This window comes from Mustela putorius, unplaced genomic scaffold (genome assembly GCF_011764305.1).
Source record: "Mustela putorius furo isolate JIRA1106 unplaced genomic scaffold, ASM1176430v1.1 tig00000788_pilon_pilon_pilon, whole genome shotgun sequence".
NCBI classification, from domain to species: domain Eukaryota; kingdom Metazoa; phylum Chordata; class Mammalia; order Carnivora; family Mustelidae; genus Mustela; species Mustela putorius.
Window position 1 is genome coordinate 4223195 of NW_025421481.1, and position 24899 is coordinate 4248093.

At 34.1% G+C, this 24899-nt stretch overlaps 2 protein-coding genes across 5 annotated transcripts in view; one reads left to right on the plus strand and one right to left on the minus strand.

Annotated features, from left to right (window-relative positions):
- Positions 1-520: 520 nt before the first annotated feature.
- On the plus strand, positions 521-11353 carry SYCP3 (synaptonemal complex protein 3). The gene is made up of 9 exons (XM_004742980.3): positions 521-608; positions 1466-1611; positions 2084-2150; positions 2440-2474; positions 4636-4753; positions 5564-5663; positions 8873-8971; positions 11002-11106; positions 11235-11353. The coding sequence occupies exons 2-9, from the start codon at positions 1479-1481 to the stop codon at positions 11286-11288; spliced, it is 711 nt and encodes a 236-aa protein (XP_004743037.1). The 5' UTR covers positions 521-608; positions 1466-1478; the 3' UTR covers positions 11289-11353.
- Positions 11145-24899, minus strand: part of CHPT1 (choline phosphotransferase 1) — a 29641-nt gene continuing 15886 nt past the window's right edge. The window contains exons 4-9 of one of the 4 annotated variants that reach the window (XR_006608034.1): positions 22800-22884; positions 19806-19937; positions 17255-17413; positions 16674-16799; positions 14270-14469; positions 11145-11314 (exon numbers count right to left, since the gene is read on the minus strand). Coding sequence is in view for 2 of the 4 variants with exons in the window: in XM_045084788.1 (XP_044940723.1) it covers positions 11270-11314; positions 14359-14469; positions 16674-16799; positions 17255-17413; positions 19806-19937; positions 22800-22884 (658 nt within the window). In the remaining 2 variants the exon portion in view is untranslated. The remainder of the gene's footprint in view (positions 11315-14269; positions 14470-16673; positions 16800-17254; positions 17414-19805; positions 19938-22799; positions 22885-24899) is intronic. The other 3 variants (XM_045084788.1, XR_006608035.1, XM_045084789.1) reach the window with 3 other exon arrangements.

The window sequence follows — 24899 nt, forward strand, 5'->3', positions numbered from 1 at the left end:
AGTGACGGGTAAAGTAAAAAGTGAGTGGAAGGATATTACAAAGAATATGGTATTTGGGGGGGGATACTATCCACGCACAAAAACCAAGCAAGGTTAAGGATACTTGTATGTGGAAACAAAACTTAGAACATGTGAGCGACGATGATTTACACAGAATTCAGGATAAGTGAGAAAATATCTCTGACCGGGGAATTGGGGGCGGGAAAGGAATGGGATGGAAGCAATTTCCTGACAAAATGCCAAGGGTAATTCTGGTAAAATTCTGCTTCACAAATTAGGTCGTGTGTTCCTCGTGTTTCGTAACTTTATATTCTGCACTTTTCAAGTACTACACAAGTTTAAAAAAACAAACAAACAAAAAAACCAAAGCAGGAACATACCTCAAGAGCCCTAATACCCGCAGGCCACAGCCCGCAAGGCACTCTGGGTCAGCAGTCTCGTGGTCAGTCGCTCGTGGGGGCGGAGACTGTGGGTCTTCTATACGCACGCGCACAGCCCACCAGCCAATCAGAGACGCCTTCGTGCCAGGCGGCTCTGGCTTTTCTCCCGCGGGAATTCTGAGTTGCCTCAGAGGAGCGTCGCGCTGGCCAAGCGGACAGGAACCTCAGGTGAGGGGCTGGGGCCGTGGAAGCTGGAGTGGCAGCGACACTGTCTGGAGACCTATAGCTCTGGTCTTTGGCCATTGGGGTTTTTTTCACGCGGGAGGAGGGGAGGATTTTTTCTAGCGCGGGCATCCGAGCTAGAGGCTTTTCTGGATCTGTGAGGTAAATCTTTCCGACTGGCTCTACTAGGGGCCTCTGACAGAAAAATGAAGTCAGTGAACTTCACTGAGCGCAGGGCCTGGATCAGGCGAGGACAGGTGGAAAGCTGCGGGATGAAAGGGGGTCTCACTGGTCGCGATGCCCTGGGCAAGTTTATATCCGGGGAGCAGAGTGGGCCTTCGTCTGTCTGCATGTCTCTCCCTCGCGCCCGCCCTAAACCTGTCAGAAACAGGCTGAACTAAGGTCTTCTCTTCCTTTGTCCTCAATGTCTGTGTTGTGAACATCTTAGGCGGAATTGTTATTTCTCAAGGCACACATTGCAGAACGTTTTTTATTTTATCTTTATTTTGCTGTAAACTTATTTTGGGGCATGATCACAGGATCGAACCTGTCAACAACTACAGTTTCACTTTGTGACGGAAATGCACAAACTAGATTCTAGCCCGAATTTAGCCGGAATCTGACAGAGGCGGGACTGAAATTCAGATCGCATAGCCCTCAGATGCTAGGCTCTCCGTCGCCTCACACCTGGAATCAGGGTCGATGCTGTCATTATCTTCTTTGTTAATTTGGGCCAACAAAATAAGTGAGGAGTTTCCTCTTTATTTGATATAGTTAATTTTGAAATTTACCAGTTTACTTAAATGGTGTCTTTGGATTCAGAAGGTTTGAGAGATTTATTTACTTATTTATTTTTAAATCAGAAAACATCTAAATATGGTGCCCTCTGGAAGAAAACATACAGGGAAATCTGGGAAGACATCAATGGAGGATCAGGTTGTAAGAGCCTATGACTTTGAGAAGGAAGATAAAAAAGATCTGAGTGGTTCAGAGGAGGATGTTACCGAAGGTACAGTGTATCTACTGTTGTTGGGCAGTGACCCTGTCCTGTAGTTCATTCCTTCCGGATGCACTACATTTTAGACTATAATAAAACTTTATTCATGTACTTCGTGTTTCTCATTTGGAGCTTGAAAAGTGTACACAGCATCTCTTTCCTTTACAGTCATTTTCTCCAGATGTCTGTTTGTAAATAAATAAATGAGTTTTGTATAGCATAAATATCTGTATTATATAAAAATAAATAAAAACCTGGCCTACTATGACATTAACACAGGAAGGCTTGCAAAACTGTTCCTATAAAATGGCCCTAGATCCTGATTTAATTCTATCTAAACTGCAGAGCAAGTACTGTATTTATATGTCTGCTTTAAAAAGTTACATTGGCAAAACAACCCTAAAAGCCTCTAGATAGTTCATCATTAAAAATTACCAAAATGGAATAGGTTCAAAAATATTTTTCTTTTTTATTGTCAATGCAGGGAAGACTCCAGTAATTGAGAAGCATGGGAAGAAAAGGACTTCTGCAGCAGTGTTTGAAGATATGGGGTGATGTGCTGAAAATAATTTTTGCGTGTTACATAAACTACTTTAAGAAAAGTCTACTTTGGGGGGCGCCTGGGTGGCTCAGTGGGTTAAGCCGCTGCCTTCGGCTCAGGTCATGATCTTGGGGTCCTGGGATCGAGTCCTGCATCGGGCTCTCTGCCTGCCTCTCCATCTACTTGTGATTAAAAAAAAAAAAAAAAGTCTACTTTGGTTGTCCAATGAATATTGTATGTAAAACACATTGTGTAATATTTCAATCCTTAATTTAAAAATTTCTAATGTAATTTCACAGGGGTGAAGTACAAAATATGCTGGAAAGATTTGGAGGTATGTTTTAAGAGATATTTTTCTTTTAAGATAATTATTTTAAACCATATAACATATATAGGATTTAAACCATGTAACATATATAGGAAATGTTAATCAGTGAACTATAAGATTGTTAATCTAATGCTTGTCCTCATATATAAGATTTTCCCTAAGTATGTGTGATTCAACTATATAGATTTCCTTACCTAATCTCCAGTTGTCAGTGCGAAGAGTAAGAATGGTGTTTTTATTTTATATATGTGTGAATTTAATGGACTGTGCAATTTTAGAACAAAAATGGAAGGGGAAAGTCTCTAATCCTGTTTATATGATCTTCCACAAACTCACAAAGCAAGTGTTAAAAACACACATATCTGTATATATTTCAGTTTTTCATTTTCTCAATTTAGTTATTTTCTATGACATTGCTGTGTTCTTTCCTTAGGAGCAGTATAAACTGAACACTTTAAAATACCTCTTTATTGTTATTTTTTACTTTATTAAACTATGTCATTTAGAAAGGTAACCCTGCTAGCTAGTGAGAAATATATAATCAGATAAAAAGTTTATAAACCTTAAATGGTATATTTAATATTTAGTTACATTAACTGTGTTAGGGGATAGTGTTCTTTTTTTTTAAAGATTTTATTTATTTGAGAGAGAGAGAGAGAGCGCACATGCATGAGCCAGGGGAGGGGCCACAGGGAGAGGGAGAGAGAAGCAGACTCCTTGCTGAGCAGGAAGCCCAACACAATGTGGCCTAGATCCCAGGTCCTGGAGATTGACCTGAGCCAAAGGGGACATTTAACCAACTGAGCATCCAGGTGCCCCAGGGAATAGTATTCTTAAGAAAGAACAATATTTGGTTCCTCTATATGGATTATGTACTCAGTCAAGTCTTTTTTGAAAGCATTGCTCTATTTGGTGGTAGAAAAATGTTTGTTTTATAATCTGTCTTCTAAATTTATCATAGGTATATACTGGAAATATGAAATATTTGTATAATAATACAGATCCATCACGATTACTGAAAAAAATAATTATTGATGGTAGATTCATATGCAAGTATTTAGCAAAACAGTTTTATAGGACAAAAATGTCTTATTAAAAGCTCCAGAAATCATTGTCATAAATCTGAAACTAATCTATAACATTGTGTGTCAACTATACTTCAGTAAGAAAAAAATTTTCTTTTAGTAAGTCCAGGGGAAAAAAAAAGATTCCATGGAAATATTTAAAAGGGTACTTGAGTGAATTTATCAAGATACTTACTTAAATTAAGGTTTTTCTATGCTTGGTTTTTATCTCTTTTGGTAAAAATTTTATTTGAAAGTATCACAGATTATATTTTTTAAAAAATAATTTTCTTAACTGTTTTTATCCTTTTTGGATTCTTTTTAGATTTTTAAATTTATTTATTTGTGTGAGAGAGAGAACAAAAGGGGAAGGGAAGATGGCAGAGAGAGAAACAGACTCCCCACTCAGCAGGGAGCTGTGATGCAGGACTCCATCCCAGGACCCTGTGATCATGACCTGAGCCCAAGGCAGACATTTGACTGAGCCACTGACCCTTTTTTTTATTCTTTTAAAATTTGTGTGTTTCATATGATGAGTTCTAGCAATAACTCATATAAATGAGTTCTTTCAGTTTTTTTAATTTAGAAAAATTTAGCCTTTATTAGTGTTTTCTCCTGAGGAAGTTAAAGGTCTGTCTTTGAGACGCCCCTTTCTTTTTTCATGTTTAGTTTTTTTCAATCATCTCTAAATTAAAAAATTAGCTCTAGGAAAATCAAAGTAGGGATACTAATTGCCAAAAGCTTTCTTAGGAAAAAAGCAAATAATGTTGGCTTTTTAATATTATACCTACTTTAAGATTTAATTTATATTTTTTTAAGATTTTATTTATTTGTCAGAGAAAGAGAGAGATTGAGAGAGAGAGCACAAGCAGGTAGAGCAGCAGGCAATTAGCAAGGAGCCTCAATACAGGACTCAATCCCAGGATCATGACCTGAGCTGAACGCAGAGGTTTAACCTACTGAGCCACCCAGGCATCCCCAAGATTTATTTTTAAATGTCTTTCCAAAACTGTTGAACCACCTGTATCCCTATTTAATTTAAATATGTGGGAACAAAATAATTTCCAATATTAAGTTTTAATGAATGTTTATTTTCAATAAAGCTGACATTAACAAGGCTCTTCTTGCCAAGAGAAAAAGACTAGAATTATATACCAAAGCGTCTCTCAAAACTAGTAACCAGAAAATTGAACATGTTTGGAAAACCCAGCAAGAGCAAAGGTAAGGTTGTTGGTTTTTTTCACAGCCATGACATTGTATCATTTCTTAGTATTCATTTCAAATTATGAAAAATACTGTCATCTTCTATTTGCCAAGGTCTCTACTAAAATATATATTTGGCTTGATTTTCCTTTAAGTCCTTTAGTTCTATAACCTTCTTCATAGACTTGAGATATATTTCTTAGAAATCAATGCAGGTTATCTTTTCCTCCATTTAAATAACAACTGAATTTTTTTAAAGGTTATTCATATTCATTCTAGAAATACTCCAACTGAATAAAAATTGTCATATAAATTATTAGCCTTATGAGAGTTCCCTATTTAACAATGTAGAAAAAGATCCATCTTATTGTAAATACTACATCTGTGTGTTTTAGCTGAATTGACTTAATTGCTCTTTTGTACAAAATCATTCTTGTACCAAAATGGGGAAAAATTAAGTGGAATATTTCTATTTGGAAATCTTAACATGATAAACATAATAACTTCACTGAATCTATTTATCATATCAGAACATACATTTGGTTGGCAAAAATAAAAAATCTTCTTGGAGATGAAATGGACCTTTCTGGAAAAATTATGCGTATAGTAAAACTTCCATAGTTTTTAAGAACTGACTCATTTGAGAGGGCTTTTCTGTTAGCTGATTAGAAAAAGAAATACTTCCAAAATCTGAAATTTTACTTTTTGGTTTCATATTTGAAAATTTAAGATGCCATTATTTCCTTCTATAGTATTTATAAAGTATGTCAAATTTTGTTTTGAATGTTTTGGTATAAAATATGAAAAATTCACTGTTATGTTTTACAGGCAGAAGCTTAACCAAGAATATTCTCAGCAATTTCTGACTTTGTTTCAGCAGTGGGATATAGATGTGCAGAAAGCTGAGGAACAAGAAGAAAAACTAGCTGTTAGTATCATGCTTAATTTTAGAATCAATTACAACCAAGTGTCAAGTAGAAATGGAGAGCCTAGCTATGTGGTAGATCTGTGATAGTCAGTTTAGTTCCATTTCCCATGCTGGCTATGTGTTTTGGTCCTGCTGAATGGTAAGCCAGAGAATTATGGGCACATACCCTACTTACAAAAGCTGTTGGCCTTTGCTTCCAATATTGGTTGTGATTCTTGCAGTTCCAAGTGATGGAAATTGTGAAAGTACAAAGGAAGGATTATTAGTTTATATAAAAGAAGTCCAGGGGTAGTTTAGCTTCAGGCATAGCTGAATGGGTATAAGGAAGCTCTGCTTATATAGTGTCTTTGGGCTCTGTCTCCAGTCCTTCATAGGCTCTTTCAATATGGTAAGCAAGATAGCTTCTTGCAATTTAAACTTGCTACAAGCTTAGTAACTGGGTTTTTATCAAAAACTGGCAGAAAGAAAAGTCCTGCAGAGGAATATCACTGATCTAGTTTGCATCATTTGCCCATTCCTGAACCAGTCATTATGGTCAAACCATGGTTTACTCTTACTGGCCAGACTTGAGTTTCATGCCCATCTCCATGGGAGGTGGAAGTGAGCCCCACCCATATATATGCAACTACATTAACTATCCTTTTATTTCATTCTTTAATTTATAAAATTATCACACATTTCTTATTTAAGAGCTCAGGTACTATTCAAATTAAATGATTTTAGGGGTTGTTTGGTCAGCTCAGCTTTGGAAATGTTAATATGAAACATGCAAGGGGATGTGTTGAGTAGGCCATTGGTATAGGTGTCTGGAGTTCTGGAAAGAGATATGAATTGAACATACAAAGTTGGGAATTCATAAAGACAGCATTTAAGCCATGAGTTTGGTTGAGATCACCAAGGGAGTGATTGTAAATGTAAAAGGAGGTCTAAGGACTGAGCTCTGGAATAAGTACTTCAATGTTTAGAGTTCAAGAAGATGAGAGAGAACCAGTAAAAGAGACTGAGAATGAGTGGTCTATAATAGGTTGGGGGGTAAAATGACTCCAAGTGAAGTCAAGAAAGCCTTTTAAGAGGGAGAGAGGATTAGCTTTGTCATATGCTCCTTTTGGGTGAAATAGGAGGGGATTTGGCAATGTGAAGGTTGTTGGTGTTCTTGAGCAGAATTATTTTGGTAGAAAAGGGAGTGCAAAAACTTGATTAGAATGCATGTAAGAGGGGCGCCTGGGTGGCTCAGTGGGTTGAACATTTGCCTTCTGCTCAGGTCACGATCTCAGGGTCCTGCAATCAAGCCCTGTATCAGGCTCTCCCCCTTCCCCTCTACCTGCCTCTCTGCCTACTTGTGATCTATCAAATAAACAAAAATCTTAAAAAAAAAAAAAAAAAGAATGCATGTAAGAGAGAATAGGAAAAAAAGAAACAGAGTTGTTGGCCTGAGTAGAAAAGGAATAGTGTGTCGTTTTGTTTATGAATGGAGAAAGAGCAACATGTTTGTGTGCAACAAGAATAATCTTGAGGGAAAAATAAAAAGTAATGCAAAGAGGAAGACAGTTGTTGAATTCTTAAGAATGGTTGGAACATGTGAAGAAATTGGTGGTAGCAGAGAACAGGGATAGTTCATCCTTAAAAACAGGGAAGAAGGTGGAGTATGTGAGCACAGGTGTAGGTGCATAGGTAGAAATAGTGATGGATACTCAAAGTTCTCTTTGGATTACTTGTATTTAGTGAAATAATTAAGGTCCTTGGATGATAGAAAACATGTTGCTTTTTGAGGTCAAATGAGAAGGTATAAAATATTTTCCTGAGTGGATCAGCAAATGGACTAGGGAAATATAATTAAGGATCAAATTTAGGCTTGTGATCACAGTGATCATAATTTAAAGTGAGGCGTGTCAGCATGATTGTGGGGTTTTCTCCAGTCATGACCAGCTGCAGGAATGTATGCAGAATAGCTGGAGCATTGAATTTTTCAGTATTGGGGTTTAGCCAAACAAGTGTGACAGAGTAAAAATTGGGCAGGATATATATACTCCTTTTATTTGAAAGGAGTAATTATGATTGACCATATAATTTAAGCCGGGAAGGAAGAAAGCGAGGACATAGGAATATGGATAGGGGATAGTGAAAACTAGGTATAGGATGAGTGGATTTTACGTATTGATAGAAATTATTGAGTTGTAGTACTAAGAGTGTGCCAAGTACTAAGTATGAAGAGTATTTGGTAAGCAAGTAGTGGTTAGATAGTGGGCTATATGGAGAAACAGCATGAATAATGGTTAGATTTGGATTCTGGAAACATACTGTGGAATTATCCTGGTATGACCAAACACTGGCTGTGAAACTGGAAAAATTATCTATGTGCCTCACTTTCCTTATCTATGAAAGGGGAGTAATAATACCTATCTTATAGAATTGTTTCAAGGATAAAATTAGTTCATACATAATATGTTCAAGAGTTCAAGTGTTATCTAACAGAGTTAATATGACATTTTCTATTATTAGTACTATGTAGAAGTTGTAGTTATTGGCAGTGATAAAATCTAGGATATAAGCATGTATGTGAATGGCTGAAGTAGGATGGGGACAAAAACCTTTGGTGGAAAGTAGGAAAGAACTGAAACATCAGCATTATTGGAAGGTTCATTATGTGTTGATATGGAAAGCACCAAGAATTAAAACATATTTTGAGTATTGTTGGGTTGCCTGGGTGGCTCAATCCGGTAAGCGTCTGACTCTTCTTTTTTGGGGGAGGGTGTAAGACTTCATTTATTCATCAGAGAGTGAGCAAGAAAGCACAAGCAGGGGCACATGCCGGTGGAGATGCAGGCAGAGGCAGAAGTAGACTCCCTGCTAAGCAAGGAGCCCAATGCAGAACTCCATTCAAGGACCTTGGGATCATGACCCAGGCTGAAGGCCATCACTTAACCAACTGAGCCACTCAGGTGTCCCTAAGCATCTAACTCTTGATTTCAGGGTTGTGAGTTCACATGGAGCCTACATTTAAAAACAAAACCAAAACAACATTAAGTGTTCCTACTCAGTGACTGGTAGGATTATTACTGTTGTGTATTAGTGGTGAACTTGGTCATAATAGTTAAAACTGTTGACTTTTGCATTCCTTTTGCCATCCTTTTGTTTAATGTAGAATTATTTTTTTTACTAAATTTTAAATTATACCTAAATTGTTATAATTTTTTCTTTTACATTTGTAGAACATGTTCCGACAGCAACAAAAGGTTTTTCAACAATCTAGAATTGTTCAGAGCCAGAGACTGAAAACAATTAGACAGTTATATGAGCAGTTCATAAAGGTCTGTTGTATTTGGTTATGTAATACCTTCTTATATAACATTATATTTGGAAGTAGAAGATAATTTTTTCCTATTAAGGGGAAAAACATTTTGCTCATACATTTTAAATTCTTACCTACTTTCCATTTTGATTTAAATGTTGAATATATTTTTACAATTCTAATGTTTTTATGGGGAGTCTTCAAACAGGAAATGGTAAATTGGAAATTTTACCTAAATGTACATAATGTGCATAAAATTCATACTTTAATAGTTCTATCTTAACTGAAAATAGAAAGTTTGTAAGTCATTTCTAGGTAGTCTTTTACTTGTCTTTGCACTTGATCTTAGCCTTTACTTGTCTTTGTATCTCCAGTGTTTGCTAAATAGAAAGTACCCAATTGAAAATGAAGAAATTTTTATTTTCTAATGTAATATATATGTATTTTATGGCATATTTCCTTTTAGGATTATTACAGTGACTAAACGTGGCTTTATATGGCATCTTATAATCATAAAGCCAGATGATTAAAAACTTGTGGATTAAGAATTATCTGACATATTTTAGCAAATATTAACATATTAGCAAATAATGGTTTGTGGCATTGACCTCTTACTCATGCAGATATATTATTTTTTAGTAACTGTTCATAGTTCATTGTAATCCTACACATACTTTTTTCTTTCTCTTTTTTTTGATGTGGGGATTCTTTTAGATAATCTTGTTCAAATGTTAAAATGTCACCCTTTTAAAGGAATCAGGATGCTCTGAGTAAACTAGTAGTTATAGACCAATTATTTTTAAAGAACTTTAATATGTATTTATATCAAAGTTACTTTTAAAAGTGTTCCCAGTCAGCTTGCTCTAAGGCTGCCTAAAAACCATTTAATTGGTGTTAAGATTGATGAAGTACTAAAGATTTCTTCTAAATTTTATCACTAAATGTTACCACTTAGGCTAGGAACTTTAGTATTGTATTTGACTTCTCCATCTCCCTTATTCTTCATACCCAGGTATTAGTAGGTCCAGTCATTTTTACTTCTGCTGTGGTTCCTTTTTTTAATTCCCAGAGCTATTTTCCTAGTTTACAACCACATCATTCTTTGCTTATCCTATTAAACCTCAGCTGATTTTTTTTTTTGTTCTCCAAACTACCTTCATAGGTCTGTCATATTACTTTCCTAAAACGTCTCTTCTGAAAAAGTCAGTTTCTCATTTTCAGTTCTTATTTATTCAAGTTCCCTCCCATAATACGATTTTCTCTATGCTTCAATTGTTATATTTGTCTGGTAATCCTCACACCTCCAGATAACTGCTTTCTCTAAACTCACTGTGTACTTCCATGTTTTTGCTTATGCTCTTGCTCTAAAATATTTTTAATAACTTTTTCTTTATTGAATCTTACTCTTTTGCCAAATAAATTGGAGTTAATCGCTATTTTCTACTATATAGCTACAAGTTGCATTTCCATTCCTACTATAAAATTTTGTGTTATTTTTGTTCTTTACTGGAATAAGGGAGTGATCATGTATTAATATTTTTTATTTTCTCTACAACACTTAATAATATAATACATTTTATATAGTAGGAGTTAAGATCACTATTTGTTAGATGAAAAGGATTTATAATGTAATTTTTTTCATAAATTGAAAAGAGGTATATTACACATCATTTTATTTCTCCTTATGAATTCCCATCACACTATTAGTCATAATAACATAACTACCTGATATTTAGAATGCTTACTAGAAATTTTAAAAATTAAGGTATTCTTTTTTTTGTTCTTTTTTGACCTTAGCAGCTCATTAACCCAATATTTCGAGCAAAATACACTACTGTTATATCTCCTATAATAATATTTGATCCATGTCTGATGCTTTTATTCCTTTAATGGGTATTTTGGTTTCCAGTATTCAAATATTTTCATTTGAAATAAAGACTGCACATTATTTGAATACTAAAAAGTTCATATTTTGAAAATTAATTCTTTAAGTTTAGAATCTGAGATGAAAAGTGGTAGTTGTAACTGAACTAGCCTTTTGTGTTTTAGAGTATGGAGGACTTGGAGAAGAATCACGATAGTCTACTTACTGGTGCACAAAATGAACTTAGAAAAGAAATGGCTATGTTGCAAAAAAAAATTATGATGGAAACTGTAAGTCATTACATTTTGAATTGAAAAAAAAGGAGTAATGCAAGCATTGAAATATTTTATTTGCTGAAATATGTATAACACTTATCTAAAAATTAAACAAATGTTTAATATTTCCTTTCATGTAACAGCAGCAGCAAGAGATGGCAAGTGTTCGAAAGTCTCTTCAGTCCATGTTATTCTGATGACTCTTTGAAGGAAGAACTTGAACCTAAGTAATATGATACAATTACAACATTAGCTAAGAGGCATGTAATTCTTTTAGAGTGGTTTAAAAATTCTAGTTTAAAACAATACGAAGTGTTAATTGTTAGCTTAAGTGCAAGACCCTTCCTTCTGTTAACCTTCAGATAAAGCTGAACAGTTATGTGAGTCCAGATCTTTAATAGTAATAGTGAATTTTTCTCTTTAACACTTGTTAATTAACTTTTAGCAATAAAGATGATTTAATTTCAGCTTTTGGCTTCTGTGTATTTGTATTAGTCCCAAAAGTTAGAAAGCACAAGTATAAAAGGTTACATTGTTTTTCTTTAAGGAAAAATATACAAAACTATGTTCTATGTACATTCCACTGTATATACTGAAGTTACAGCCAATTCCAATGAAAATGCGGTTTTAAAAGAAAATCTATTCTACTGACTTACATAATTTATTAAAAGCAACCCAAGTTTGTGTTCTGAAATAAATAAAACTGCTAAAAACCATTAAGAAAACCAAAAAAGATATATAACTATTAGTTTTAAGACATGATTGGTGAATATGTCATTTTCATAAAGACATCAAAAAGCCATTTAATTGGCCTTGGTCCATAATTAAATGACACATGCCCTTAGTAATTATTAAGATCATATCATTAACATACCTAATTACTTATGGTTTAAATATTTCACATCCGTCTTTAATACCTAGTAAATATTTTGTTTGAAAATATTGTTTGTTTTAATATTCAGTAAATATATGAATTTTGATTATATTCCTTTCCAAACTTGAACAATTGACTTCATACCTTGTCACTAAAAATTTGCATTTTTTTAAACAGAAAAACATATGAAGCACTGGGATTTAGTAAATATTAAACTGTTTCAGCATTTGTTTGAAATATGTCAGCTAAACTTACTATCTTTTGCTGGAATTGCTTTCATTAAATCATTCAAAATGAAAAATATCACCATTAGAAGGAGAAGATTGATTTTCTCCTGTTTTTTCATGTTTTAAACTTTAATTTTTGCCCCATAACCCACTTTACCTTAGTTTTAAGGTGTTCCAAGTTTTAAAAAGCAAGTCCATACTGATCCTCTTTTTTTTTTTTTTAACTATGATAGCTTATATAGGAAGAAATTAATGATTATCTAATATTAAGGAGCCAGTTTCTAAATTTTGTAAAGGACTTATTTTAAGTCAAAATTTATGCTGGAATCTATTTTTTTTTTTTTAAGATTTTACTTATTTATTTGACAGAGACACAGAGAAAGAGGGTACACAAGCAGGGGGAGCAGGAGAGGGAGAAGCAGGCTTCCCGCCAAGCAGGGAGCCCAATGTGGGCCTAAATCCCTGGACCCTGGGATCATGACTTGAGCCAAAGGTAGCCACTTAACAACTGAGCCGCCCAGGCACCCTTGGTATCTAAATCTTAAGTACCATTCAAACACCTTAAAAAGTCCTACTTGAGTTTGAGTAAAAGTTAGAAGCAAAATAAGCACTCCAGAGTGGTTTCTATGTACTTAATTCACGTATTTTTCCCTTTCAAGGAATATCAACTTTCACTATTTTTTCAGTATACCTTTTTATTGCTTAATATATAGTCTGTGTTCATTACTCCTTTATTTTTTTGATTATTTCATCATATGCCTTATGGGCTACAGAACTGTTGGGCAAAATTAAAAATAAGGTAAGATGGGGAGTCAGTCACAATGAGCAACATAAACTTTTAAGTGAGAGTGGAAAAATCAGTACATTATCTATTTAGTGATGGGATGACTGATAATTACATTATCCCCCTTTCCTCATGAGTCATCCATTTGAGGCAACTTTGGTTGTTACTCGAAAGGGAAGATATTTTTGCCATGTTGCCATAAATTACTAATTTTTTTCTTTTTAGAGATTTATTAGAGAGAGTGAGAGAGAGAGAGCGAGAGGATGAGTTGGTGGGGGTGGAGGGAGAGTAAAGGGAGAAGGAGAAGCAGGCTTCCAGCTGAGCAGGGAACCTGGTGACTAGGGGCTGATTCCAGGACTCAGGGATCATGACCTGAGCAGAAGGCAGACGCTTCACTGACTGAGCCACCCAGGAGCCCCATAAATCACTAATTTTTTTATATCAACCTTGTTTTAGCTACTTTATGTTTCACAAAAGGGGATCTTTAACGTCCACTTTTTTTATGACAATGAAATTTTAACTTAGAATATCAAGGAATGATGTATAAAAATCCATTTGCTTTTCTGAACTGGTAAGACAAATTCCTCTTACTAAAAAAAATTATAGGAAAATTCTGGTAGCCCCTTTAAATTCTAGTTGTAAAGCAAGTATTTCCTTTTATACAATAGTAATTAATATAACTTGAAAAACTGCTAATTAAAAAATACCATTTCTTATAACATCATTTGTTTCAGTAACTACAATATTACAATCCATGCATTTATGCAGTATTATGAACTTGTCAAATTTTTGCAATTGAAGTAAGCATCACCCTTAAGAGGGCTAAAATCCTTTAAGCCCTGAATTTTTATGTAATCCTTTAGCAATGAAAACCCCAAGTATCTGACAAAGACTTTTGAGACAGAGACTGATCTTTAGAACGACAGTGGTTTACTTTCTTGTCCTCAGAAAATTGAAATATATTTCTTTGATTTTGTTTCTAAGTAAAAGTTAGAAGCAAAATAAGCACTCCAGAGTGGTTTCTATGTACTTAATTCACGTATTTTTCCCTTTCAAGGAATATCAACTTTCACTATTTTTTCAGTATACCTTTTTATTGCTTAATATATAGTCTGTGTTCATTACTCCTTTATTTTTTTGATTATTTCATCATATGCCATATGATAATACTCTGATAATACCTGTGATCAAAATGTTGATATACAATGAGGACTTCACAACTGAAATAAACAATGGAATCTACAAGACTTAGAGTTTTATATTCAAATATAACCTTATTTATTGTATACTAGCCTCCTGCAAAGGGGAATTTCCTTCACTCATAGGTTCCCCTAACTGCTTCTCCTCTTTTCCTTGGGCTATTAGTCAATATGCTTGTGAACCTGTTCAGGTGCTTCATGATATGAAGTCTTGAAGATATTTAGATGAAGGTGTCTTGAAATTTGCAGGCACAAAGCACTAAAGTACATCATCATATCAAATGAAGAAACGACCTTTAGAAGCAAAAAAAAAAATCAAATCTATTACCGTCTATTCTTCCTGAAGCAGCAGATATTTTTCTGTTCCCCCTTCCCACCCACCTGGATCTCACACCTTAATCTAAAATTCCTCAATGGAAATACTACATTTTAGAGTACTTTCATATATTTCATATTTGGATTTCACTATAATCCTCTGGAACATGCAATGTATTTCACAGTTATAAGAACTGAGGCTCAGAGTGGTAAAACTCCTAGACAAAAATACAAAAGCTGGAAGGTAACAAAATTGGTCTTCTGACTCCACATTCTTTAAATTTTCTGCTGTGCAACAAAGCCTAAATTTTCTATTAGAAGGGTTGCCAGTCACTATTAATAAAATCATTCCATCATATACATTTCTTTTTCCTTTGAGATGGTTGTAAAGTAAAGGCCTGGAAAAGACCTAGTTGAGGGGAGGCATATACAAAATTGTGTTGAATACAAAATTAAAGAGGAAGGCACACTCTAAAAAGTCTACCAAAGACCAGGAGGAAATGCTTCCTTTCAGAGAGGGAGGCTCACAGCTTTACCAGTGGAGGGGGAATTCTCACCTATGAGGGGAAAAATCTCCCATATCATTTACTTGAAAAGCTCTATCTGATCCTTTTCTCTCTGAAGTAAGAAGCTTTTGTGTAAGGATGCTAAAGGGCACATGTGTTTTTGTTTGGGCCACATAAGTGTTTTCTGTTGTTTTAAATTGTGGTCCACATAGTGTTTTAGAGAAAAATTCAATTTGTCTTCCTCACCATAATCTCTACCACTGGCATAAACCAGGTCAACTCACTCACTATAAGACAGATGCTTGAATTTTTAATACCTGGTGTTTTAATTATGTTAAACATAAATTGATAATATATATGCAAGCTTAGTAAAAGTAACCCTACATTCAATTTTTGGATATTCTGCATAATCACCTCTATTTCTTAGATTGTTTTGGAGCCCTAAAAATACGTATACTGGATAGAAAGTTAAAGGAAATTATTCTGATTTTCAAACACTTTTTAGACTATTTCCTGAAAAAGTTCCAAGGATTAAGATTTATATCTCATCACCATTTGAAGAATGAAACACTTCTGAATTGCCATGAATGGATATTAAACTATTTACTCCAGAAAAAAGAATAATACTATAGAACCTAGTATAAAGAATCATCAGATGTACTCCTGTGGTCTGTGTGCAGAACAGATATATTTTAATGCCTAAGTCTAATAGGGTACATTATTCAAACTATCAAGAGATTCACTGAAGGATTTCTTTTAGCACACTTTAATATGTATTTATCTATCACTAACAATTAGATGCAAGGTCCAAAGGTAGGGGAAAACAGAGCAAAATTGTTCAGAACCATCATTAATTGAAGACCATAAAGATAATGTCTCAATTTAAAAAAACTGAATAATGCTCCCTTTATCCATGTTTGTGATTACGGTGTTGCCAACAGTGATTTTTTTCTTCCTCAGAGCTAGAGCTCTCTTAAGTGCAGAATTTTGTGTTTTATAATAATTTTGAGTAGAAACTAATAAATTATCTCTACCACTTTCTTAAGCTGGACATATTCAATGAGAATTTAACCTTTGCTTGATGAGCCATCATTATTGATATAAGTTATGCACTGTCCTCAAGAGCCAAACAGATATATCAAGTTGCTTACTTCTAGAACAAAATGGTCCCAGAATCCTATAATTGGTAGTACTGTTTTTTTTTTCTGTTTTGTGTCTTCAATATTAGCCAACAGTTCTTGATGCAGTAAGGGCCCACATATTCTAACCCTAATTCCATTTAATTTACCTGTTACTTGCTATAAGCTCAAAAGCTTGATTAAATAAAAGTCAGACACCTAAAAAAGTATTTGCCATTCTCTGGGCAGAGTGAGGTGATTTTTGACATCTTTGTATTGTTTTTGGTGGGGGAGAAAGATCTGTTTTTAAGGTATACAATTGGGTTTTTAAGGATTTAAGTTGTTGAAAGCCTAATCTCCAGATAATCTGGGCCATTCCTATACACACACACAAAACACAATTCACAGCTTAAAAGGAGTTAATTTTAAATATTCAGAAACATTTACAATATAGACTAGATAGTAAGACTATCTGCTATCTCACTGAAATGACTCTTAAGCATAGAGTTATCTGACATCTATTAAAAATAAATAAAAACCTTAGCAGGAAAGAACTTACCATTGCTATCCAAAGAACAACATACTCGTCTACAAAATTATTAAAGTACTGGTCTAAAAACAAAAGACCTGGGCCAAAAAAGACAGTGTCTTGAAGATACAGTTCACTTTTGGTCATGTGAGCTATCTATAAAAAAGTAAACAAAATAATTTCACTATTAAATTTTAAATATTTTAGCTTTTATTTTTCAGGAAACAATTATAACTTTAATTCACTGTTAAGACAAAAATAGAGACCATTTTTCTCACATTTAATATGGAAATGCTAATTCTAAATTTTCTCAAATTCATAACTGGGTAGCTCAGTAAAGTTCCCAATATTTAAATTCCTTGATATCAGAAAGCTATAGTTGACAATATAGCTAAACAGCTAATTAAAAGAACTTAGCATACAGAAAAGAAACTATCTCCCTGAATATAACATTAACCCATTCACAGTTTTAGGTTGGAGCACAAATAGCTACTTATTATAATGATAACGCCATTGAAAACCTACCCGTTTTATGAAATAGTTTCCAGCCTTGTATTTGAGGATCAAGTACATTATTTATACCAGGAAATATAAATAAAAGAGTTTCTTACCACCAATTTTTGTGAAATTTTAGCAAAGACACATCCAAACATAAGGGTATAAAGACAAGGATGCTTTTCAAACACATTAGTTGCTGACTTTTTATAGATCATTATTGCCAGTATAATAATTATTCCTATGTGGAGTCCAGGTGACAAGACACTAGTGCCCTAAGGGATAAATCAGAAAATCAGTATCATATTTTAACATTGCATTTATCACACTGCAAACATTTTCTGAACATCTATTTTGTGTTAGGAATTAAACACCTAAAGAAGAATATAACGAAGTGTATGGACTAAAGGAGTATGTAGACCTTAACTGTGCCTTCAAACTTCCATAAAACCCTAGGGTTACACAGAGGTAATATGGTGCCACAGATGTGTGATTTCAATTTTATATATACACCTATTTTAAACTACCACTAAAAAATATGACTCATTCTACACCAAATTTTACTATGCTGAAAGCCATCGATATTTGATTGTCAAGTTAACATATTTTTGTGCAGATATCGAAATAAAGCTTTAACCTGCCAATTTTTTTACTTATTTTTTTAAATTATATTTTTAACTAATCTTTACACCCAAAGTGGGGCTTGAACTTATAACCCCGAGATCAAGAGTCACATGCTCTATCAACTAAGCCTGCCAGGCACCCCAACCTCCCAATTTTATAAAATACATTAATGTTACACTGATAGGAAAAGTTTAATTCTGCCCTAGTCTCCCTATATATCAATACCCCTCACCCTTGCCTTTTTTGGGTTTAGACTGCAAATGCTCTCTTGCGTAACACTGTAAATCCAACCCATTACATTTTTATCCATGTTAATCAGATTCTCTCAGTACTGCTTATCCCAAACAAAATACTGAAATAAATTTGGTATTAAGGTTTACTAAATCTAGAACTACCAATTTAAATATACTCATTAAAATAGCATTATTGTTTATTGTTTATATGTTATATTAGAATTTACTAGTAAATTTATATAACATATTTATTTATATAAATTTATATAACATAAATTTACTAGTAAATTCTATAATTTAGAATTTACTAGAATAATTATTAGAATAATTACTGCTAGAATACTACCAGAATTACAGTAGTAAGATTATAAACACAATACTATTATACAAACTATGCATAATAAAATATGTCTACTACATATATAGTATACATATGTATATGATACATATAATAAAATATACATATTACATATAATAAAATATGTATATGTTAATAAGTTATAAAAATTTAGACTAACAGTGCTTTTATCTGTATTATGGTTTTGTAGATTTTTTTCAAGAAAATCTGCTGCTGAGGATCCTGGGTGGCTCAGTTGGTTAAGCAACTGCTTTTGGTTTAGGTCATGATCCTGGAGTCCCCGGATTGAGTCCCACATCAGGCTCCCTGCTCAACAGGGAGTCTGCTTCTCCCTCTGACCTCTCCCTTCTCATGCTCTCTCTCTAATAAATAAATAAAGTCTTTTAAAAAAAAATAGATACTATGTTTAGAAGTTGGCAAGAATTCTGACTTTTTCCCACATAAAAGTATTGAAGAAGTTTAAAAAAAATAAATATATATATAGATGAATAAATACAAAAGTATTATAGCATGAGCAAAGTGTAAAAAAAAAAAAAAACCCAGAAACACAAGGTGTACCTATTCAACATAAGAATTAAGGTTTAAAATTTCACCTTTTAAAATATAAGAATAATTTTTAAAATATATTCCAGTGAAATGTCTGTAACATTTATTTCTTGAGTAATAAATTGCCCTGTATGTGAAACCATGCATGACCTTTGGCAACTTTCTTGCTATTAAATAAGGAACTCTTTCCTCTTCTCCTCTCCCCTATTAGTGTAAGGCACAAGAAAACAAATGGCCACTCAGAGTTGTACAGTAATGAGACAGTGGATGATAAACAGGATGTCAGAAAAGTCTTAAGAAAAAGGCTGTAGAAAGGAAAAATGCTTGGGGCGCCTGGGTGACTCAGTGGGTTAAGCCTCTGCTTTTGGCTCAGGTCATGATCCCAGGGTCCTGGGATCAAGCCCCACATCAGGCTCTCTGCTCAGCAGGGAGCCTGCTTCCTCCTCTCTCTCTGCCTCTCTGCCTACTTGTGATCTCTGTCTGTCAAGTAAATAAATAAAATCTTTAAAAAAAAAAAAAAGAAAGGAAAAATGCTTTATCAGTCAAAACTTTTTTTTTTTTTTTTAAAGATTTTATTTGAGAGAGAGCATGCAAAGGAGAGAGCACAAGCAGAGGGAGCAGCAGCAGGAAGAGGGAGAGGGAGAAGCAGACTCCCTACTTAGCAGGGAGCCCAATGTGAGTCTCCATGCCAGGACCCTGGGATCACGTCCTGAGCAGAAGGCAGCTGCTTAACCACTGAGCCACCCCAAGCACCCCCAGTACAAACTTTTTAAAATACTTCTTGTATTATGTGCGGTTCCCTTCCCCATTCTTGGAACATTGGAATGTTTTTAGTATCTCTGTATCTGATAATAATAAAACTTGTAATAAAATTAATACTAAGTGATGATGAAATTAGTATCTTACTGCTATAGTGGATCCATTCTTCCCAACACCACCATGGAGGATAACATGGAAATAATTTGAACAGGAAAATATTGCGCCACCTACTACTCCAAGAACTGGAAAGATCTTCAATTTTATTTCTAGAATGGGTATCTTTAGGGGTAGAGGAAAGAAATAAATCGTTAAGAAAATAAGAATTTCTTTTCCTATTAAATAGTAAAGAAACATTATAATATGACATTATATGATAAGCTATCCTTTTTCTTATAATCAAATCTTAACTCCTGAATATAGCCTACAGTAGTAACTTTTCTTTTAATGGTTTTATCTAGTAAGTGAAAAATGAATCCACCAAATTCAGGGAAGTCTACATAACCGTGATGATATATTTAATCTCATAAACCTTCATCTGACTTAAACATGAAAAAGGATAGTTCCCTTGAATTTAGTACCTCTAAAAGACTGCATCACAGGAAAAGTCAGACACCATGATCTGCATCATGAATGTGACAAATATCACAATGTGTGTGCATGTAAGACTTTTGTGTAGTTAATATCCAGGATTAAATCTCTAGCAATATATTTACCTGTTGGTCAATTTGCTCTTCAAGAAAACTTCCCAAGGCAGCAAAGGATTTAAAAAACAGTAATAATAAGTTGCCAAAAGGTATAGGCTAATGCACTTCGAAACAGGCTATGAAATATTTTACCAACATTTGTGGAAACTACAGATTAACATATTTAGAAAATCTACATCTAAAATAAGTATTCTTGTTGGTAAAAATAAACAGGTGTGCTTTCCTCCTATGGTATTACCAAAACATTGAATGAAATGATTTTAAGATTAAATTCTTTCCCAATATAAATAAATCAATTAAATTTAAGACAACAACATCTGACTTAATAACCTAACGGCCTCTAGGTCAACATTCACCTTTTTTGGGAACCAACTGAGCAGCTAACATAGAAGACACATCATATCCCTCTAGTGTATTTTAGAGGCCTACAGTAGCATATCTTTGATTCTATTATTCTTCTAGGACGAGAAGGAATATGAATGTCTCAGGAAATGTACCACTACTTAAAAATATGCTTCAAGTCTGAGCCAGTGATATGAACTGTAATTGGTAATTCTGAAACTATACCACAGGGAAATTTTACTATTATTTAATAGACTTAATTTTTAGAGCAATTTTGGACTCATGACCAAACTGTATGGAAAATACATAAACTCCCTATATACTCCCTACCTCTGCCTCCCAATGCCTTCCTCCCCATCAACATGTCCCACCAGAATGTTACATTTGTTGTAATACATGAACCTACACCAATATATCATTATTATCACCCAAAAGCTATAGTTCACATAATAGCTTACTCTTGGTGATACGTACTTTCTATGAGTTTAGACAAATGCATAATGACAAGTTTCCATCATTATAGTATATCATACAGAATAGTTTCACTGCCCTAAAAATACGCTGGGCTTTGTCTCTTATTCCTCCATTCCCCATAACCTTTGGTAACTGCTGATCTTTTCACTGTCTCCATTATTTTGCCTTTTCCAGAATGTTATATAGCTGGAATCATATAATATATGTAGTCGCCTTTTCAAATTGGTTTCTTTCACTAAGTAGTATGTATATAAGATCCCTCCATGTCTTTTTATGTCTTGATAGAGCTTTCTTTTCAACACTGAATAATATTCCATTGCGTGCATGTGGCATAATTCATCCATTCACCTACTGAAGGACATCTTGGTTGCTTCCAAGTTTTGGCAATTATGAATAAAGCCGCTGTAAACATCCGAGTTCAGGTTTTTGTGTGGACATAAGTTTTCTGCTTATATGGGTAAATATCAAAGAGCACGGTCGCTGGATCCTATGGTAAGAGTATGTTTAGTTTTGTATCTCTTACTATTTTTACTGGAGGTATATATCTGAGTGATTAAAAACACAGAATCTGGAATCTGTCTTCTTAATTCCAGTACTTACTAGCCATGTGTCCTTGGACAAATTACTTAATTATTCTAAGACTTACTTATAAAACAGAATAATTGGGACGCCTGGGTGGCTCAGTTGGTTAAGCGGCTGCCTTCGGCTCAGGTCATGATCCCAGCGTCCTGGGATCGAGTCCCACATCGGGCTCCTTGCTCAGCAGGGAGCCTGCTTCTCCCTCTGCCTCTGCCTGCCTCTCTGTCTGCCTGTGCTTGCTCGCTCTCTCTCCCTCTATCACTGACAAATAAATAATCTTAAAAAAATAAATAAATAAATAAATAAATAAAACAGAATAATTATAGTATCTATTTCATAGAATTGTTCTGAGGGTCAGATAAAACAGTGATGGTAAACTGTGGGAACATAAGGTGTTTGTTCAATAAATGTTAGTTGTTGGCTATTGATATTATCCTTATTATTCTTATATCTATGGGCAGGAGGTTGTGAGTCAGCAAGTGTTATGGACTTGGGTCATAGAGACAGAATAATTTATTTCTTTATAAATTCTCTTTCTATGCAAACCATGGATATGTAACAGTGGCCTCCCAAGAATTAACTTTTGTCAGAATACTGAGGCCAACGGGGCAGAAAGTAAAAACACTCCTTAATATGGGCAACTTTACCTCATTGTAGATTATTTAAAAATGCAAATTATTAACTTTTCTTTCCTAATATTGAGGGACAAGTTTCAAAAGTAAAATATTTTACTGAGTTTACTTTTTTATATATCTATTTTATGAGATAGATTTTGGCCTGGAAAAGGTAGTTCAACTAGTGTGTTAAAATTTTGTATTAGGGTAATGGGGTCATTTTCTTCTATGTGGTAATATATTCATGCATAGGGGAAAGTGCCAAAATAAGGTATATAAGATAATAAAATTATAAAATGAAGAACAAAGGTTAAGAAGTGGTATGATCATTAAAAACAATGCCAAGAATTTCTGAAGAAAATTAACAATGCATTTTTTCCTAAATATTTGTTAAGTACTGAAATGTAAATTTAAATATTCAGATTTACCGTATAGTCCCACATTGTTGCTCCTCCAAATGTAGACAACACGAAGACCATCACTAAAGCTAACTGAATTTCAGTTACATCCACTCTAAAAAGAGAGAAAAAAGAATAGAAAAGGTATTTGTAAATAAAATTCATAAATGTGAAAGTCAGTTAACCATAGGTTAAATATCAAAGATAGAAGAATCTTTTCAGGCTTAGCTTATTGTACCTTCTGTTCCATCACTGAATTATCGATTTACATGATTAAATGAAAAGCCCACTGAACAACATGGGCTCACAGAGAGGTAAACATTAGGATATGCACAGGTTGGGATGGGGTAAGCTTGTACAGCATGTATAAAATTGCTGAGAGCAGTTATCATTGAGATTACAGAAGGATTTTACTTTCTGCTTTATGTACTTCTGTAAAGTTTGAATTTTTAAATAACAATCATGTATTACTCTTGTAATGAGGAAAAATTATAATAATATAAAAACAACCAGATGACTTAAGACAAATTGAAAACACTCCCAAGTGAATTTCACTTGAAGAGTAGGGAAAGTTAAAATAGCTTTATTAGGTTATTAACAGTCACTACAGCTTTTTGGTTTCCATAGACATTTTCCCCTAATATATGAACATAGTTAAGTTCATTTTTTAAAAAAACCCACTAAAACAACATCAGTCTCCAGTCTGCATTGCCTGAAGCTATTGACTGACTCCTCTATCTCCTTTGCTCCATACACAGGCTAACTGAAATGTAGTCCATATTTGTAATTTCCTCTTCTTCATATTTGCTGCTTAATCCACTGTAGTCTGGTCTTTGGCCCCATTCTACTAAAACTGTTTAAGGTAAACAGTGACTTCCAATTTATCAAATCTAAGGGATATATTTCAGTTAATACCTTGGCTAATTTCTCTGCAATACTTAAAATGCTGATCATTCCCTCTTTCTTAAAATGTTTTGCTATGTTATTTATTCCATGCTCTCTCCTGATTCACCTACCTTATTGGAAGCTCTTCTCAGGCTCCCTCCTAGACTGCTGCTTCTTCCACATCTTAAATGCTACTACTTCCAGAATTCCATCTTTTCTCCTTTTAGATTTTCTGAACAATTCTATCTAAGACTACCATCTGTAGGCTAAGGACATCAAAATCCCTATCTCCAAATCCACATCTTTTTTTCCTGCTGAGCTCCAGATTTTTTATGTCTATCTACTTTACATCTCTGCATGGATGCCCTGGAGTCTTTGGATGCTAGAGGAATACTTATTGCTCTGCAAATACAAGATATGCAGCAATTATATGACAAAATAAAACCAGACAGGGAATAAAAGACTTCTAGACTAAGCTACTTAGGGGGCAGTTAGTAGGAGGTGAACTGAACATTAACCCACAAATAAAAAGAAAACGTAAAAAATGATACCCAGTATTTGTAAGACCAGTAACAGGTAAACCAAGGCCTCCAGCAGGAAGTTAGTTGAAAAAAGTAAACATAATAATATAACAAGTAGTACTTTGTAGAGAAAAAGGAAGAAAGGTTTAACATCTACTGAACATCTATTATGAGTCTAATCAGCTATAAATTATTCTGATAAATTTTTTGGAGAGGGAAACTTAAATGATTTTCCATGCCTACACTGGAACAGCTGAATATTTATTGCCATAGGAAAATGCCTCAGAGCCAGCACTTTTCCTACTACACTTATGAGTCATTATCAGAGTTTTGTGCTCTTTTTCCAGTAACAAAAGTAGAATTATATTTAATTATCCATAATTTTTCTAGGTTATGACTAGTGACCAGTAGCAACTAGGAAAGCTGGTAGGAAACAGAACAAGCTTTCTCTCAATGAACTAAGTAACCCAAATAAGGATCGGGAAATCCATACCAGCCAACAGACAATTGATACTGACACAGTGTGTTAAGTTTTGCCAAAGGCATGGTTGATATCCTATATGCAGATCCTTCTTGTAATGTTAAACTAAACCATCAATCTACTTACTCAATGCTCCATGACATTTTTACTTTGACAAAGTAAAAAAATATACTAGTTATACTAGTGTACTATATCCTATACTATATCCTAGTTATACTAGGATCTCTGCCATTCAGTGTTACT

Bases quoted from the DNA above. Each gene is read 5' to 3' on its own strand.
- SYCP3 (XM_004742980.3), top strand. From the start codon at position 1,479: ATGGTGCCCTCTGGAAGAAAACATACAGGGAAATCTGGGAAGACATCA. The intron at 2,151-2,439 runs GTGATGTGCTGA...GTAATTTCACAG, and splicing joins GCAGTGTTTGAAGATATGGG to GGGTGAAGTACAAAATATGC. The intron at 5,664-8,872 runs GTTAGTATCATG...TTACATTTGTAG, and splicing joins AACAAGAAGAAAAACTAGCT to AACATGTTCCGACAGCAACA.